We start from the raw sequence: 19,483 nt of genomic DNA on the forward strand, positions 1-19,483 counted from the left end.
AACTGCGCTTTTGCTCGTTTGTGACGAGTTGCTTCACGCAAGGGCGGATAAGAAAGCATCTCTTCTTGCAATGCTGGACTTTTCACATGCATTCGACTCAATAGACCACAGGATGTTGTTGGCTGTCATGCATTTTTATGGTTTTCGACCAGAGGTGGTTTCTTGGTTTGATTCCTATTTGGTGAATAGGAGACAAAAGGTTAAAATTGGGATGGATTTCTCCTCATCTTTAAATAGAGTTGCTGGTGTTCCACAGGGAAGTTGCCTTGGGCCCATTCTATTCACCCTGTTTTCCGCCACTATGGGTTCAGACTTGCAACATAGTCGCTTGTATTCATACGCCGATGATGCTCAACTGTGTGTTTCATATGATGCCGGAAGAGCTGACTCAGCAGTTTCCATTTTGAATGCTGACTTAAGCATAGTCCATGATTGGTCTGAGAGGCATGGGATTAAACTGAACAAGGAAAAGTGTAGTGTGTTGTCGATTCCTTCCAATGTGGGTTCGGAGACAGTGGGTGAGGTGTTGCTTGGCAGTGTCAGACTGAAGGAGTGTGAATCGTCAAGGCTCTTGGGCCTCATGCTTGATAGTGGCCTCACACTATCTGGTCATGTAAGTGCTGTTTGTCGGCGAACACTTGGTCGACTGAGAATGCTATACAAGCATAGGCACATGTTTCCTAGAGAGACCAGGCTTCGCCTTGTCCGGGCTCTTGTGCTCTCTGTGATCGATTATTGCCTCCCTGTCTATGGCAACATTGTGTCTAAAGGAGATTTAGAAAAATTACAGAGGGTCCAAAATATGTGTGTAAGGTATGTATGTGGTTTAAGAAGGTTTGACCACGTTTCGGAGGCTCGACGATCGCTGGGTTTGTTGACTGTAGCTGATACTTGTACCCTGCGCTCCTCATGCCTGGTTTACAGAATCCTGACCACTGGCAGGCCGGGATATCTGAGAGAAAAACTAAAAAGCAGGTCTCAAGTCCGATCTCGCAGTACTAGACAGGATCAAGTGTTGGAGATGCCTCGCGTTCGCCGTGAATTTGAAAGAAAGCGATTTGCGTACTTTGCTCCCAAATTATATAATGAACTGTCCTCCAGCGTAACAGGCCAGGGTGTATCTGAAACGACATACAAAGAAAATATATACAAGTATTTAATGTACAATACAAGGTGATATAGCCATATATAACTGTATGTCTAATATTGTGTTTTATTTATTAATAACTATAAAATAAGCTTTTAATTTTTTAAGAACTATAATAAGACATGAGTCGTTTTGTAAACCAGCAATTATTGTTGAAAACCGCTCCAAAATAAAGTCCTTATTTATTTATTTATTTATTTATTTAAAATAATATAGTTTTCTTCAACTAGAATATGGAAAAGATGGGATTATAATTCAAGTTCTTTTTGAACGGGGATTGTCCCGTTTAACGTTTGCAAGTATATAAGTTTCTATTTTACTTATATATTAAACCCCTCCAAACTGTGAATTTTGTTTTACTCTAGTATAAACAGAGAATAGGCTGTATTTTTTAATAATTGTGTGAACACTGTTTTACAATAAAATGTTTGAGGTAATATTGAAACCATAGTTTAATAGATAAGTCTGGAATAGGAGTTGCAATGTAGGTCAAGAGCCTTAAGAAGCGATCAATACTCGTCACAGAGACTTTAAGTCAATAGACTTTAAACTCAACTTGGAGTCATGGAGCAGAATATATTGACAAATTTACATGCTTAAGGCTGAAGAGCATACAAACTTTCTCTCAAGATGAGTATGGTGAAGTATTATAAGATAGCTTAATATTATTTAAGAAGATATGCAGAAACTTTGGGAGCTCATTCTATATTTAAATATAATAAAAAAGTGTATATAAAATGGGTCCGGAAATGCTTCATTAGCGAGTTATGGCTAGGGAAAGATTTTGTCTAATTTTAGCTCACCATGTAAAACTGTGTCTTCCTGAAATAAATAATAATAATAATAATTTATTTATTCCATCAGTATTTTGCAATTGTATGTACATTTTATATTCTTAGGAACTAATGCTAACCACTTTCCAGTTGGAACAACATAAATAAAAACCAAAAAAAGGTATGAGTTCAGTTACAAATAAATTATCATATAGCCAACAATGCTGCCTCATGCGGCATCTGTCCCATAAAGGTACAAAATATATCTAATACACAATTTTTATAAATGTACATTCCTTAGTTATTATACTACATAACACTAACATTAAAAATCACAAAAACAAAAACACACAACCTTCACTGCCTTATATCAACACACGAATTAACCTACATACATATTTACAAATATCTATCTACAAACTATACAAGAATACATACTGCCATACACCCATATACACATACCAGAGATAAAATTTTCAATACATCAGTAGTACTTATATAAGATATACATTCTATAAGAACTGTAAAATTGAGTTTCCAAACATCCATATTTTTACTTCATAACAAAAAAGTTTCAGATCGTTGCAGTTTTTAATTTCAAAAGGAAGATTATTGAAAAACTTTCGACCTGTATAATTATAGGATCGTCTAAAAACTTCTTTATTAACTTTAGGCAAACGAAAATGTATATTTGCTGCATATCTTGCACTGCTCATAAGATCATCTATATAATTATTTCTACTTCTAATATAAAAAATTTGTAACACTTTAAATACGTATAGATGTTGCACAGGCAGTAATTTTAAAACAGTGTACAGCGGGAATGAAGTTGTTCTTCTATTTTGTTCCAGTATTATACAAACAAACAAAAAAACAAAACAAAATCTGGTAAGGGAGATTAAAGGGTGAATTAAATTTATTCCTGTGGTTTTGGACCTGATAAATTGAGTATAACAGGTCTCAAAACTGTAAGTTAGCTAGTTTTTGAGAAAACCCATGTCAAATATATTTTTTCATCTTTGGGCAACAATAACTTTGTTATTTCACAAAGAAACAAATTTATATCAATAAAGTACACAGAAAGCGAATATAGGTTTGATTACATAAATTTTTATCAACACGCTTTTACATTTTACTGATAATAATTTTGTTAATTATCCATTAAAAAAACTAAATTCCTACTAATAAATTGTAAATCTCAATTCTTAAATGAAAAGTTATTTAATAAAGTGTATTGATTTCAGCACTGCATTCAGGTGTTGCTGAAAAACTGTACGGGTTGATTTAATTTGATTTAGAAACACAGAACGATGTGTTACAGGGAATTTTTATTTCATAAGTTGGCAATAAAATATACAGCTGTTCAACAATAATTTGAATTGTAGAATTCAAATAATTTTGAGAGCTAAAAACTGAGTTTCAGTCCATATAAGTATTGTTCTGTTTGTAGTAATTGACTTTCAGTCCCTGTAAGTATTGTTTTGTGTGTAGTAATTGGTGAATTATTGGAGTAGTAATGCCACACTTATTTTACAAGTGAAGAATGCGCCGACATGGTGTTTATTTATAGTGTATGTGAAGGCAGTCGCTATTGAAGAATACAGACAACATTACCCTTACCACAGAACTCCATATGCTAGAACTATTAGTACTTTCTTACATTACGGGAAACAGGATCACTTCCAGCACAAAGTTTCAGTATGGCCCCTCTTGCCAACATGATGATATTGTAGAATAAGACATTGTTGCTGCTGTCGACTCTCTCAAAATTGATTTTCTACTCCATTTCACATGTTGATTGTTTGTTTTGATTAGTAACTTTGTGGGGACTATACTCAATGAAAGTAAAAAGTAAGTGAGTGATGTTAACTTTTATGACATTTTGAGTGAAAGTAAGAAGATTGTCTTCGCAATGAAGAAATTTTAGAAAATTATGTAATTGTGTTTTTTAGATCTAACCTTCAAACTTGGGAGTGGCCTAGGCAAGCAATGATCCACATAGTTTTATTTTTAGTGGTAGGTGGTCTGGTATAAATCTAGTTGTTGCTGGGTAATTGAACACTTAAAATATAACATAAAATACAATTTCAACATACTATATGGTCGTTTAATATTTTAAATAGACCCTAAGCAGTCACACCATGATTTCTATTGCAAAATAAAAATTAATTCAGTACCTGAGGATAAAAGTATTTGAATTTTAATTGTAGTCAATAGGCTAAGTTCTAACAACTCTGACAACTATGTACCTATCCAAATTCATGACAATTTCACCATTGAACTGTATGACAAATTATGTTTTTTAACTTACATTATTATAAATTACAATTGGTGAAATTTGAATATCAATGGAAAAGGTTGAAAAAACAAACACAATATATAAAAACATTATAAAAATACTATTATTATTAGCTACAGATAAAAACTTTACAAGTATTACACAAACACAAAAAGGCACGTTTCACAGAAACGATTGCGATCACAGCTGGATAAATTATGGACTGCTTGGCAGCAATACCATCTGGAACAGAAGACATGCCAGGCTGAATATTTACAATACTTTTAAAATTTAGCACACGAGATGTAATATAAGATTAACCACATATATTTAGAGGACACTACACACACGATTAGTGTTTAATGGGAATATCGTTTTAAAATTTACCTATGTAATGTATAAAACAACAACTTGAATTCTGATTATCACTGTGTATCATAAACATGGATTTTACTTCTCAAGCAATTGCAAAATAGGATTAACATTTGAACATAGCATTCATTGCTCCTATTAGTGCAGTCATTGAAGCGAAAAATACGGTCTTACCTCCGAATTTTTTTACTGTGAACCGATTTGCATGAAATTTTGGAATTAGGCTCATCTTACCCTTAACTTCAAAAGTGAAAATGATCTGAACTCCGCCTATTATTTTTAAGGGGTGTAAACAACCCCTTAATGGAAAAATCGACATTGAGCCATTTTATCGCTAGAAAACATGTTTAATAGTAAGTGGTGAAATTTTAAAGTGTTTTATAACACAATTACCTCATATTAAAATCATTTTCAACCCCTTGAACATCTTACAACCCTTGCAAACAACCCCTAAATTGAAAAAATCACAAAAAAATACTTTGGTATGATGTAAAAAGGATGTAAGTATAGAGTTAGTAAGATTTTATATTTTCTATAATAATTATCAAATTTTTAACCCCCTTTCACCCTTTAAAACTACCCCTTGATAAAAAAATTGTTAAAAATTTATTTGTATAAAATGAAAAGGATTTAAATATTATTCCACACTCTCGAAAATGATTATCATATTCTTAAGCTTTTCTACCCTTAAAACTACCCCTAAATTAAAACAGTAAATATATATGATTACATATTATTTAAAAATAATTTAATTTAGAGTAAAAAATTGCCATTTATTGGGTAAAATATTTACAAATTATACAAAATTTACTCAAATGTGTTATATATACATATAAGAAAGTTGGTATGTATTCATGCCTACGTTTCCAAAATATATGAGCCATATTATGTATATATATACACATTAAAATAGTTTTGGGTCTCTATTATACTGCGTACTTTCACATTGCTCCAAATATTCACAGTCCGAAATTTTCAGTTACTAAGTAGAAAAAAATATGATAAGTTTTTTGACCATAACTCCTTCAATTTTCATGCTATCACAATTTATAAAAAACCATTGTAAAGTTAATTAAGAGACCTACAACATCCTTCATTGCAATATATAGTAAAAAACCTTTTTCTCAAACAATGAAGGGTTAAAGGGCTTAAGAGAGGCTGTGATTGCGCTGCCACGCGCTCTTTAAACAATCATATTTCCGTCAATTCTTGTTTTAAAGAAAAATTAAAAAATCCAAATTGTTTGTCAGAAATATACCTACATTTTTCATACCTACACTTTTATTCGTATGTGTCGTCATTTTTGAGATATTATGAAAAAAGGTGGTTTTTTTAAAATTTGAAATTTTTTTTAATCGTGACTTTTTTGAAAAATATGTGTCCTGAAGCAGCCAAACTGATACAATCTATTAAACTCTTCATAATAAAGTTGATTCTAGGCGGAATACGATTAATTTTAATTTTGGTGGAAATGGCACTTATGAAACCCATTGATTTAAAAGAAAAAACATTAGATGCTCCTCTTATTTGCAATACAGCTCACTTATTTTACGTGCAAAAGACTTTTAATAGTGCTCATTTTAAAGCTTATTTCAAGCACTATAAAACTCTTTTTTTTAGAATGCCTAAAATGCATCTGCTCGCCGCTAGATGGCATTGACCACATCGATTAAATTTCAGACAAAATAAAAAACAGCTTTGATTTTGAATATCTAGCTTAATATTGCACTTAGAATACTTTATAAAAAACAAAATTGTTCATTGTTTTACCTGCTACAATTGTGTTCCTTATATAATTTTCGATAAAACGTATATTTTTGGAGATATTTGCAAAAAACCGATGAAAAACGTGAAACAATTGCGAATTTTCAATTGCCAATAACTTGAAAAGTATTGGATTTTTCGAAAAACGTTATAGATGATTTTTTGCTTAAAATTAGGCCTTCTATCAATATCCGAGGTTATTTTGAAAAAAATAAATTCACTCCCGAGAAGGGGTGGCAACCACCCCCAGGGTGGTTGCGGAGTTCAAATCATTTTCACTTTTGAAGTTAAGGGTAAGATGAACCTAATTCCAAAATTTTATGCAATTCGGTTCACAGTAAAAAAATTTGGACCAACAATGCTTCAATGACTGCACTATATACTTACCAAAGAATGCTGATTGTTTAACCCTTTTACTGCCGACGTCCGACATATCGGACGTCGGCATTTTTGCCGAAAACGCCAACGTCCGATATGTCGAACGTCTGTTTTTTTTTATCGTTACTGGCTACTGTTATGTTCAAATGCCAAAATATTCGGTATTTTGGTTGTTTAGGAGCAAAGGATAATGAAAGAAGCCATTTGAAGAACTGTGGATTTCTATTTTTGTCGTCTTTGACTAGAATTGACGAACTACCTAGACAGCTGTCAAAACCAGATGATCGGATTATGTTACTGAAATCTTCGTTCATTGTTGTTGTTTACAATGTTATCGAAAGTTTTTTGAAGTGTTACTTTTGTTGATCAAGGATAAAATGAGTAAAAGAGTTACATCTAACTCTCCTGTGAGTGAGGGAACAATAACTAAGTGCAAGACGAACTAAGTGACGATTTCCTTCAGAATTTGTCAGATTCAGATGCCGAGAACGAATCTGATATTATTGTTAGGGCTATTGATGACAATCAAAGTGATGTGGATGACACTGATGACGATCCTGACTGTATCTTACCATCAGATAATGAGGAGTTATGAGATAGTGAGGGGGATGTGGCACAGATAAGTTTACCTTCAAATTCCACTGGTAGGCCTAGAGGAGGCCTACCAGTTTTGGGAAAATCCTCATAGTGCAGTTATGTTTCAAGGTAGCACCTTCAAATTTGGTATATGTTCTAAGCAATTGCTCTAGTTTATAATGATATCATGCTCATAATTTTAGTATAATTTTAAAAATAAATTATCAGATGCCAAACACAATTTTTATTTTTTTATTTATTTTTTATTTATATCATTTTTAAAAATAAATAATGTGTTTGTTTCAAATTAAAATGTCTTTTTATTATTTAAAAAACAGCATTTAAATACGAGTAAATAAAATAAAAATTCATGCAAATCTAATGAAAAATAAAAAAGATACAGCATTTTTTGTAAATGAATGCACAACAGTGATTTTCCTCCTTGGCAATTTTGACTGGTACAATAAAAAAATGGCCGGCAGTAAAAGGGTTAAAACAATATAATTAATTACTACTAATCCATAACATGGAAAGAAACAGTACCATGGGCATTTGCCATAATTAAGTGACAAGAAAAGAAACACAACATTTCAAGGACTAGAATCTGTAGTCTACTCTAGATGTCGGATACTAGTGATGAACATACCAAAACCAACGAAAAAAATACATAGTAGCCTATTCTCTTAACCAGTCTATGTTTACAAAACAATATCCTTTTGACCAGCCGCTTTTTAGTAAGACATTGTTTAAACAGATTGTTATCGTCCAGAATGAATGAATGTCAGTGATGTTACAATGAAACTCTATAACGTGCAACATAAATATTTCTACTTCATTTGTGTACATTCTTGTCTTAAATTCTTATTTAGTTTGTCTGGAGTTTTTATAGTTTGTTGACATTTGCTGTTTGTAATTTGAGTAAGTTTTCCTATAGAGGAACTTATTATATGGTAAGTACATTCATTTTTTATTTATAAAACAAAAATTTCATCTAAAATATGAAATAATATCATTTTTTATTATTAGTTAATACATACAAACATTTTGCGTTTAGGAAACTGTAGTATGTATAAGTTTTGGAACACATCTATTTATCCAGCAAAATCAGGCCTCTAGTCCCGGTGTGTCGGATAACAGAGAGTCTACAGTACACATGTAAACCTACCAACTTGTCAAGAGAAGCACAAGTAAAAAATTAAAACAACACAAATATAATACAAATGTTCCACTGAAATACTACAAACAATACACTACCCGAATTAGAACGCCTACAAGTCCTGTAACTTAATGGCATCCTGACCTAGCGACTGGTAACAAACCTATAAGTAAGACTAGGGCATAATGAAGTAGGTTGGTTGGAGAAATTTTCAATAAAGAAAACAAGAATAGAAAACATAATTAAAATCACAGTACCTGCTACTCAATTTCTTCATCTCAACTTTTCTGTTGTAATTTTTTCTCTAAAGCTTTAATTCTCATCTCTTCTTTTTTCTGTATTTTCTTAATTTCATCTTCATACACCTTGTCCAGTTGTTTGAGTTTTTCAAATGCCTCTTCCTTGGCCTCTTTGAAAATCTCCTTGAATTCGTCACACTTCTTCTTGTACTGGGTCTGAAATACTTCGTTGTTTCTGATCAGTTTCTCTCGATGTCGCTGCTCCATGGCTTTAGCTTTTGCCAATTTTGTCCGTTGATTCTCTATAACTTCCTCTTTCCTTGCCAGTTCTTCCTGGATCTTCTTCATCTGTAATACATAAGTTGTTCTAATGAAATAAAGCTAAAAATATTTTGAGAGGTGTTTGTTGTTGACATTTCACACTAAGACATCTCTTACAATACGTTTAGGTGGGCCAATACGCAACATGAATATCAGTCCAGAGTTTAGTAAACAACCCTTATTAATAAATCATATAACTTATAAACAAATTTCAAATATTGTGCACAAATGGGTTTGAACCATTTACTTTTAATATTATAAATTAAAAACACTTTATAACACAATTTTTTATTAATTTTTACCACTAGTTTAATATAATGTAGTAAATTAATTTCTTGTATTGCTTGTAATGCTGACACTCTCTATTTAAAATTATTTAATTTTTATCTAATAAGCTATAAAGAATATTGAACTTTATCGTGTTTTGTCTAATGCTCCACTTGTAAAAATAAAATAAAATTGTGAACAAATTTAATGTCCTGCATACAACACATTATTCTACAACAAATAATTCTATATTTTTTTCAAGCATAGCACATATAAAAATATTGTGTTAAAGAAAAATCGAATAAAATTAATGGTTAAAAACTTCATTATTTTTAGCACATTAGGTATTACACATATTGCAATATTGCCAGTGCAGAATGAAAAAACTAAATACTTCTAATCATTTTTGTCACATTCAAATTGAATATGCTGGAGAAGAACTAATTATTAACAGGATGTTTCCAATGGACTTCTCTCTGTTGAAAAATCTATCAACAATAGACTGTTGTAATTTTATTAAACAATACAAATTAAAACCCCTGAATTAATTGTCAGATACTTGATTTTGAAAACCAGTGTTGTGTATACAGCCATTGATTAGTAACATATAGCTTCTTTTAACAAAAATGTTATACTATTCACAAGTGCATACTTGGGTACACATGTATGTCAGATACGTAACAAAGTTGTTTTAAAATCCAGGCAAATAACATACTTCTTCAGCCCATTGCACCATCATCTGCGCAGCTATTTCCTTCTCAGCCTCCATCTCTCTGTTCAGTGCTACCAACTTCTCCCTCCACTCATCTTCCAGGCTGACCAATCTCTTCTGAAGATTCTCCACCTGTCATCACACAAAATTCTTTACAAAAATCTGTCAGATTATTACCAGTTTTTAAAAAACCACCAATAATTAATTTTACTCTGAATTCATTTATTTTTTATATATTAACTCTCAATAATGATTTGGTACAATTTCCAATTATCATATAACGTGACTGGAGGTGGTGCCAACATAATACCTAAATATTCCATCCCATCTAGATTAGTAACTAAATAGGAAAGCATGGTAATTTTCAGAAAAAAACAAGGCAGACGAGGTAAAAAAATAACTGTTAATCATGTCATAACAGTTCATAGATTATTTTGATACAATACTTACAGTATTATTGAGTTTTCTCCATAACAACAATGTTAACCCTAATCTTTTTATGCCTTTTGCCTTTTATCATAGCATTATGGAATATCTCTCATTTTAAAGTATAACTAATAAGCATTCAAACGCTTTTTTTTAATTGTATGCTTTTTGAATATTTAAACGATGAATTACAAAAATATTTTAGAACTTCTAAACATACCAAAAAACTAAAAAGTATTTGAATGTGTAACTTAATAACTTTAAAACGAGACAAATCCCATAACTCTACGACTAAAAATAAGATTGTAAAGTGCATGAGGTCTAACACTATTCTTATATGGCTAAAACCAAGATGGCCTCCAATACAAATGGCTTAACACGTTAGCTGCCATGGAGGTCAGATCTGACCGGCAGTAAACTAGCCCTAAATGCCACGCTCATATTACTGCCCAACCCCGAAAATTGCCAAGTTTCTAAAATTATTTTATTCATTAACTCGAATTGTTTTGTTTAGTTAAAATTCATTTTCTGTCAAAACTGCATTGAAATCTCTTGAATATAATGCAATTTGAGCGTCGCCATATCTGGCCGGCACAACATTTTTCATTGTGATTTTTCATTAAAAATAAACACTGCCGCCCAGATCTGGCCGGCACTATATTGCTCACTGTTGCGACTATTTTTGTGCGCCGATGTTGGTATCAGTTAGGGCTGCCGTCTGCCACTGTCAGCGCTGTCCAGCCACTGTCCTGCGCAGTAACCATTGCTCGTCCGTAGCATTCCACTGCGTTCCCGCCATAGTGAAATTGTATCTTCTAATAACCTAGTTGTGCGTGCGTAATCTTTTCTTTTAACCTAGTTTGGAACGAAACTAAACTTGTGTAAACGATTTCATTATGAGTAGTAGAGAAGTAAATGAAGAACAAATTCAAAGACTTTTGGACTGTCCAATGTCCAGTGAACCAGACCCTCAAACATGAAATTGGAGGAAAACCATAGGTTCAAGTGTTGACGACACGGATGAAGATCCGGACTTTTTTGCCCAAGTGAATCGGATCATGACAGTAGTGATGATGAAGGCAGGCTACAATGGAAATAGAGACAAATGATATGAACGGTGGGTGGCGATTCTGTGAAAATGACGGAGAAGTGATGATGGATGAATGGACTGAATTTAAAGGTAGGCAACAAGAATTTCTTTTCACTTCTACTTCTGAGTACCATTTAAATATGGCCAATGATGCTAAACCTGTAGACTATTACTTAGCTTTCATTACTGACGTCATTATACAAATGATGGTCGTAGAGAATAATAGAAATGCCAGTAAAGTATTGCGAGAAACGAGGTTGAACCGAAGTAGTAGACTTAATAAATGGGCTCCCACAGATGATGTAGAAATGTGGAAGTTTATTGGTATCCTCATATGGATGGGCTTGTCTAATCATCCCCGCATAAACAGACTACTGGTCTGGCAACCATTTTGTATAAGAATACTGTTTGCTTCTCAAGTTATGAGCCGAAACCGTTTCCAGCTAATGCTACGCTTTTGGCATTTTAACGATCATGCTGCTGAGGAACGTGATGGGCGTATCGCAAAGATTTTGCCCCTAATTTCTAAGATGAACGACATTTTTTTTGAACAAGAAATCTGCTGGCCAAGATCTCGTAATAGACGAGAGCATGATTCCCTTTAGGGGCAGACTGTCATTTCGACAGTACATACCCAACAAGGCCCACAAATATGGCCTAAAGATTTTCAACTTTGTGACCAGCAAGGGTATACCTATTGTATAAAAGTTTACATGGGTAAAGGGACCATCCAGAATGAAAATAATGAAATTAGTTTCAACCTCAGTGGTCATGGAACATAACTTGGATAAGGGGACACATCTTATATGTAGATAATTACTACACATCAGTGCAACTTGCCAAAAATCTTTTAGCTAGAAGAACCCACCTTGTTGGTACTGTGAGAGCAAACAGGAAAGGTCTCCCTGCCGATGTTACGAAGGCACAAATAAAAAAAAGGAGAAATGAAAGCCCTTGAAAATGAAGATGGTATTGTAGTTACCAAATGGAAGGACAAGAGAGAAGTGCGAATGTTGTCCACCAAACATGAAGTAGAGTACGTTCTCACAGGAAAAATAGACAAAAAAGGCAAATGACATTTTTAAGCCATTAGTGATAGTTGAGTACAACAAGGGAAAGATGGGCATCGATGTGTCTGACCAACTCTCATCTTATAGCACTGGTGTTCGAAAAGTCCAAGAAGATGGTACCATAAAGCAGCAGAAGAAATAGTTCTTGGAACCGCTGTTGTAAACTCTTGGCTGGCCTACACTAATGCTGTGAAAGCAAGACCTACAGCAGGCGGACATCAGAAAAAGCACTGCATGTCAATTACAACTTTTAAAGAAAATCTGGCTGTTTCACTTATGGGTCTAGATAATAACACTATTACTCCTGTAAAAGGTACAGGGCACCATTATCTGACTATATCTCAAAAACTTTACTGGAGAGGGAAAGGGTAGACACAGGGTCAGAAGGTACTGCAAAATGTGTTACAAAAAAGCTGTACAAGTAAGTGGACGTGATGTGGCCAAGAAACTGGGCAAAGTGAACACATTTTGTGAGCAGTGTCCTGAGAAGCCATACTTATGTAAAGACTGTTTTCGTGAAGTTCACAAATAACATGTTTTATAACAAAGTGTCATGTAATTATTATCAATATTGCAAATTTTTACAATTTTATTTATTTCACAACTAAATATTTTACAAGGAAATGTACTTTATTGAAAAAAAATGATAGTTTTAGGTTTAATATGTCTGATTTATGTAAAAATTAAACCAAACATTTGTAAATCATTGGCTGTACCTTTATTTCAATCCTTGAACAATCACTCCCCCATCACGTAAAATGTGTTTCTAACAAGAATTTAATTCATTTTGTAAGTATCAAAATGATCGATATTACGTAATAAATACTGCCGGCCATTTCTGGCCGACACAATACCATGACAACAAGTCAATATTTGAGTATTAATTTCCCGCGCTAAAGTAAGTAGACAACAACGGGAGTCGTTTTGTAGGTAAAATAGCGATATTCAAGATCGCTAGAAGTTCAACAAATTGACTGTAGACCGCAGCACATAGTAAAAAAACATAACCTAACATAACCCTGCTTTTTTGATGTTTGCCGGTCAGATATGGCCGACAGAAAGTCTTACCAATTATATACGGTGCCGGCCAGATTCCTGACCTACATGGCATTTGAGAGAAATTTCAAAAATACCTTTGGCAGCTAACGTGTTAATATGTAAAAAAACTAATTGTAGTGCAGTTCTTTTTTTATTCATTTGCTGAGTCATTGGCACTTCAGATGCAAATTGTGGACCATCATGGATAATAATTTTGTGATACATTTATTTACATTTCCAGATCTTAACCCTTTGAGTGCCACAGCGTCGCTAATTTTGATGTTTCGTATTTCAATAATATTTTGTATTGTACAAGATTATTTTTTCCAAATAACCAGACAGCTGTATTCAATAGGTTCCAAACTATTGATAAATAAGAGTTTTATGTTGTTTCTCTAACATTTTATCTGTGAAACTTACGTTGTTTGGGTACTTATCAAGAGGACATTATTTTTGGATTAGTTTCCCATATCGGGGACAAAATAAATTATTGTAAGAAAAATAACAGTCTTTCTTTATACTATTTTGGAATTGACAAGTTATTGCCACAGTCAATGAAAACAAAAACTAAAAGAACAATGTTTTATTATTTGAAAATGTCAGGTCATTCGTGTGTCTATTTGGAGACGATTTGGCAATAGGAAGTATGACTTATCGAGTATTTTTCGATTAATTATGGAAGAAGGAACATATAATCAAGTTTATTTTGGTCCCTGATAAGGAAAACTCATCTAAAAATAATGGGCTGCCATGATACCGAAGTACAGTTATGCGATGATTTTGTCTTCCAGTCACATGACGTAGCGGACAAGTACCGTGTTGCGTAACGACCTTTCTTGTTGTTTATGTGCCGATGGCCAAGCATTTGAGTACATACAAACCAAACTAGTAACTTATACAGTGTTTTACCGTATTTCTTTACAAAAGTAATGTATAGCTATTTGAGTTGTGTCCAAGCGAAAAACGTGAATTTTTAGTGTAAATATATTAGGGTTATTATTTAGTAAATGTAAACTTGTATGTAAATATGTTCGCAAATATTTGTCTTAACATTTACTAATCATATTTATTTGTGTTATATTGATGTTTTATTATTTTTGTTGTGAAAACTACACTATTACTATGTATTGTCTAAACTCTGACAATTGAAGTACAATTTATACAATTTCAGTACTGGGGAGCATTTCGTTTATACATGTAATGGCATGTTTTTTTTAATTCTAGAATAATATATTATACATGGGTTTATTTATAATTATATGGCCTTTGTCATGGTATAAAGAAAAAAATATTTAAAAATACCGTGTACACTCAAATTAAATCGAAACTTAACTTTTTATAAAAAAGTAAAACACTTTTTTATAAATACTAACAGTTTTATACTTCTATAAATCAAATTTTGTATGTAATGATATGTGTCATATTTTGCATTTAATTAGAAAAAAAACAACACCAAACTTATGAAAATCCGTAGGGTAGTTATTTTACAACAGCTTTTTTTCCCAAAAGCTTACAAATATGCCAAAAACAGCCTGGCACTTTATGCACATGCCTTGGGAAAATACCTGTGGCACTCAAAGGGTTTTAATACATTCTAAACGTTGTGGTGTCAAAGGTTTTAAGGGAAAGGTAATTATATAAAAATGATAGGATGATAATGAATAAGTTCATTCTGTGGGTTTGGATTAAATCATATTTTAAACTATGTATAGCCACTTAGATATAAAAAGTAGCCTTTCAGCAGTATCTGTACATCCAGTTCCAGTATTCCTACCATATTTTAAAGTTATTTGGAATATATGGATGATTAATTATTGTTGACTCAAAATAATTGAAATTCCTAAGACTGTAAGAAAATAATCTGAACCGGTAATTAAATTTTAAAATTGATAGTTACATTAGCATTTTTAATTTTAACCATTTTCTTCTCTTAGAAAGCCAAAGTAGTATGATATTTCATAACTAATCTGGGTTCACTTTCTATAGCTCCAAAATAATAACGTAAACTTACCAGACAATTTTTCTCCAGTAGCGATTTTTGCAGGTTCTCGACAACATTAGAAACCTCGTCCACATACTTTGCCTCCAATTTTTTCACTTCCTCTGCAAAGAACTTGACCGTCAGTTGCTTGGTGTGCTCCTCCACTGCCTGGAGCTGCTGCTTGTGCTCCTGTACCAGCGCCATCCTCTCATCTGCAGAGCACAATCTCTCAGTTTATGCACTAGTTATTTCGTACCACCACTATAATATAAAACTGACTGTTCTGTCCCACTCACCCCATGACTGACACTACGTACTAAGCACTTTCCAATGAGCTAGACATCAGAAATCTGACACAAAAGTGTGTCTTAAACATACAACACTGAAACAATCCAAACTTCATTCACTTTTTGATTTTGAGGTACTATGGCAGGCGGGGAAACATTCCAATCTACTTATTAACCCTGGAACTGGCCATCATTTTTCCCAAAATGGCAGGCACTTTTTGGTGATTTTGTAAGGGTTTTGTATTTTAATCACTGCTCATCTATTTTTTAAGATACAAACATTTTAAAAACATCAATGTCTTTAGAAATAAATGCAGTTTCCCAAAAAATATTAAAGATTGAATCATTTAATATATTTTTATTTTTTTTACAGATTAACGTAAAAATATTAGTAAAGAATAAATTTTTCTCAAAATGTATAGCACCCTCTCAGGTAATATGAAAGTTTTTAGAATAATTCTAAAATATACAAAAGTTTGCTTATATACCTCAATTACAAATTACAAAATAAATATTTAGGTAAAAGAAGTTTATTGGTAGTTTTGGATAATATATCTATAAAAACTACAAAATCTGAAAAAAGTTTGTATAGCACTATTATGTATACCATTGTGACATTTTGGAATCTATTGGATGAACAAATATTTTTTTCTAAGAGATAAATATATGTAGAAGAAAAAAATATGATATTTATAGAAGTTTACATTGTATAAGATATTTTTATGTGGCAACAAAACTTTTTTTCTATTTTTACAAAAGTCAAAATTGTGAAATAAATGCCTAAATTTTTTAGCTAACAATTTTCTTTTCATCCAAATATTATTTATAAAGATAGAACGTTTATTGAAGTTTACAAAAATGTACAACAATGTATTTTTATCTCTATTATTTTTTTGTTAAAAAAATAAAACAAACGATGGACATAGAAATAAAACGCTAATTCCTTCAGAAAAAGTAAAAAAAAATTTTTTACTTTTATAATAAATACCTTTGCATAAATTTAAATCAAAATTTTATTTTAATTAAAATTAAATTGTCTACAAAATAATAAAACACTGAACCTATGTGAACATAGGCTTATTTTCAGTTTCACAAAAATCCAACCTATTCGCTAAAACTTAACCTAACCTCTACATTTTTCACTTCACTAATTAAAAAAAAAAAACAACAAACAAACTTTTATTTATACACACTAAATAACGAAAAGTATAAAATATCCAAATAAATAGCAAGCAATACACTAATACCGGCAATGACGTAATAACAACAAAGAAATCAACACAGCAACCATGCGATGCGTTGTTCTTCTCTACTGGCTGAGTCGGTGATTGCGCAATAGTACAAAAATAAAATAATAGTTCATAGTCTTCGTTATCTATTATACTGTTGCTTAGAGCAATTCTTCTTCTTTGTTTTGATATAATTTTCACTATTTCCAGACAACGATAAAGTAACAAAAATAACAAAATTTAATGAAGCTATTTTCGACGCATTAGGCATTTTGGGATTTTACAAAACACGAGCTTTTCAAACGTTTATTTTATAAACATTTATTTTTCTACTGGCTATTGAAAAGATGTTTCTGAAAGCCAAGAATACACTGTTTTCAATGACGACACTTACGATCGTGTAGAACGTAAACTCACGATAGGGAATTTTTACAAACATACGGTAATTTTAGCGTGTTCGGAAATTACGCAAACAAATGGCAATCGGAAATGTGAACATCCAAGTTTAGAATTTATATAATGAAAGATTTAACTTAACTATAGAGCGTTTTATGATATAATATTAAACTTTCAATCTTTATCTTTAGATTTACGTACGTTTTACTTCAAACAAAGTAAAAATAGACTTGCTGTGAGAGATCATATTACGACATAGTTAATGCGTCGAAATAGCTTAGTGCCATTTTGAAACTGTAGTTAATGCGTCGATAATCGCTTAAAGCCAGTTGCAGGGTTAAGTCCAAAGAACTGAAAAAGTAGTTTTCAATCCATGTGAAGTATACCTTCCAGCTCATTTGAAGAAAATAGGTTTTATGTGTAGCTATCATGAAAAATCAGATTGAAGATGCAATTAACTCTTTCTTGACTTTCGGGGAAGGCCCATGCTAGCTCAAACTCCTGGCTGGACCCAGGTACACAATTACCTACAGTATTGTGATAGAATTTATAATTACTGTGGGATTTAGTTCCATCATTGACAACCAGTCTTGTTCCTTGATATGTGCTGCTACCTCTTGATGTTTTTCAAAACTATTTGATAAGGCTTTCATTGCTAAATAAATAATCCAAACTCAGCTGGTGGCACAGCTGGGGCTACTCACAAGTAACTTTTGCCATATGCAAATAATCTGTTATAAGCATTTTTTATCTTGCTTTTTACTATATTATTGTTTGTTAACCTCTATTTTAGTTCTCTTAATAATTTTTCCTGGATAAAGATTGAAAAAGACGTCACTAGTTTGAATATAAAACTTGTGTCAACAACGATGAAACTTTGCCTTCCAGTTTGAGTAATTGAAATATTGATAGTTTGATTGATGAAGATGTTTGATCTGATTCTTTTCATCCAACTAGAGTGTTCCACCTAAATATAGAAACTATAAAGCACTAGTAATAGAAGTTTCTGGTTAATATTTTACAATTTGGTAACTAAAATCATAAAAATGGAAAAATTTTATTCTGGAATAAAATCTTTTTATAATAATAATAAGAGCGCTGATTCAGGCAGAACTTGAATCTACACTATCTGTAACCTAAACTAAGAACCTAACCTGGACCTACAGACACAAACACTTCCTAATGGCCTGAGATTTATTTCTCTTTAAAAAATAGGCAAAATGTGTTGGGTGTCATAATATGTGCAGTATAATAAATATATTTAAATGTTGACTTTTTAAATAACCAAATACAACTTCAACTCTGAACAATTCTTATTCAACTGTTATTACTCTAATATTTCTTTAATACTTTTGAAGACAGCATGTACATTTCAATATAGTTTTGCAACTCTTGTCAAACTAAGCTTCTCACCATGGGATATTCTTTGTCAGATTGAGATTTAAATCTTAAGACAGGTTAAAAGATAGTTGGCTTGTTTATTTGAATGTTTTCTATGCCACTGACTTGCAGACTAGGTAAATAAATTAGCAGTTGTAAAATACTACACTAAATCACACAAATCAGTAACTCCAACTCACTATTGTATTCCTCCCTGAGTTTCCTGAGGGCCTGTCGATGTCCTTGCTCCATGTCCACCAGGACTCTGTTGTACTCCTCCTGACAACGAATTAGTTCTCTCTGCTGTTTCTCCTCCTCCTCATCCTCTGTTTCCGTGGCAACGGTCACCGTGGCCGGGGCCCGCTTACGGCTCTCTATCAGCTTCATTATCTGAACCTCCTGACAAATAACAGACAATTGAACCTCAGACAGTCAAAGAAAGATTTTTGTCTCAGTAAGATTACTTTAAAAAATAGCACTAATACGTGTTCATACTGTTAAGATTTAACATAAAACTATAGCATTCAAGAATTTTCAAGATGATACATTTTTTTTTAATATACAAGTTAAAATATACCATAATATTTTTTTCTGATTTGTATT

At 32.3% G+C, this 19,483-nt stretch overlaps 1 protein-coding gene across 2 annotated transcripts in view; it reads right to left on the minus strand.

Annotated features, from left to right (window-relative positions):
- Positions 1–4,298: 4,298 nt before the first annotated feature.
- Positions 4,299–19,483, minus strand: part of LOC124362230 (centrosomal protein of 152 kDa-like) — a 38,115-nt gene continuing 22,930 nt past the window's right edge. For both annotated transcript variants that reach the window (XM_046816558.1, XM_046816559.1), the window contains 5 exons: positions 19,081–19,279; positions 15,619–15,800; positions 9,987–10,115; positions 8,702–9,031; positions 4,299–4,441 (listed from right to left, as the gene is read on the minus strand). In XM_046816558.1, coding sequence (XP_046672514.1) covers positions 8,723–9,031; positions 9,987–10,115; positions 15,619–15,800; positions 19,081–19,279 — 819 coding nt within the window. In that variant the 3' untranslated portion in view covers positions 4,299–4,441; positions 8,702–8,722. The remainder of the gene's footprint in view (positions 4,442–8,701; positions 9,032–9,986; positions 10,116–15,618; positions 15,801–19,080; positions 19,280–19,483) is intronic.

The sequence above is a fragment of the Homalodisca vitripennis genome, chromosome 5 (assembly GCF_021130785.1).
Source record: "Homalodisca vitripennis isolate AUS2020 chromosome 5, UT_GWSS_2.1, whole genome shotgun sequence".
In the NCBI taxonomy this organism is placed as follows: domain Eukaryota; kingdom Metazoa; phylum Arthropoda; class Insecta; order Hemiptera; family Cicadellidae; genus Homalodisca; species Homalodisca vitripennis.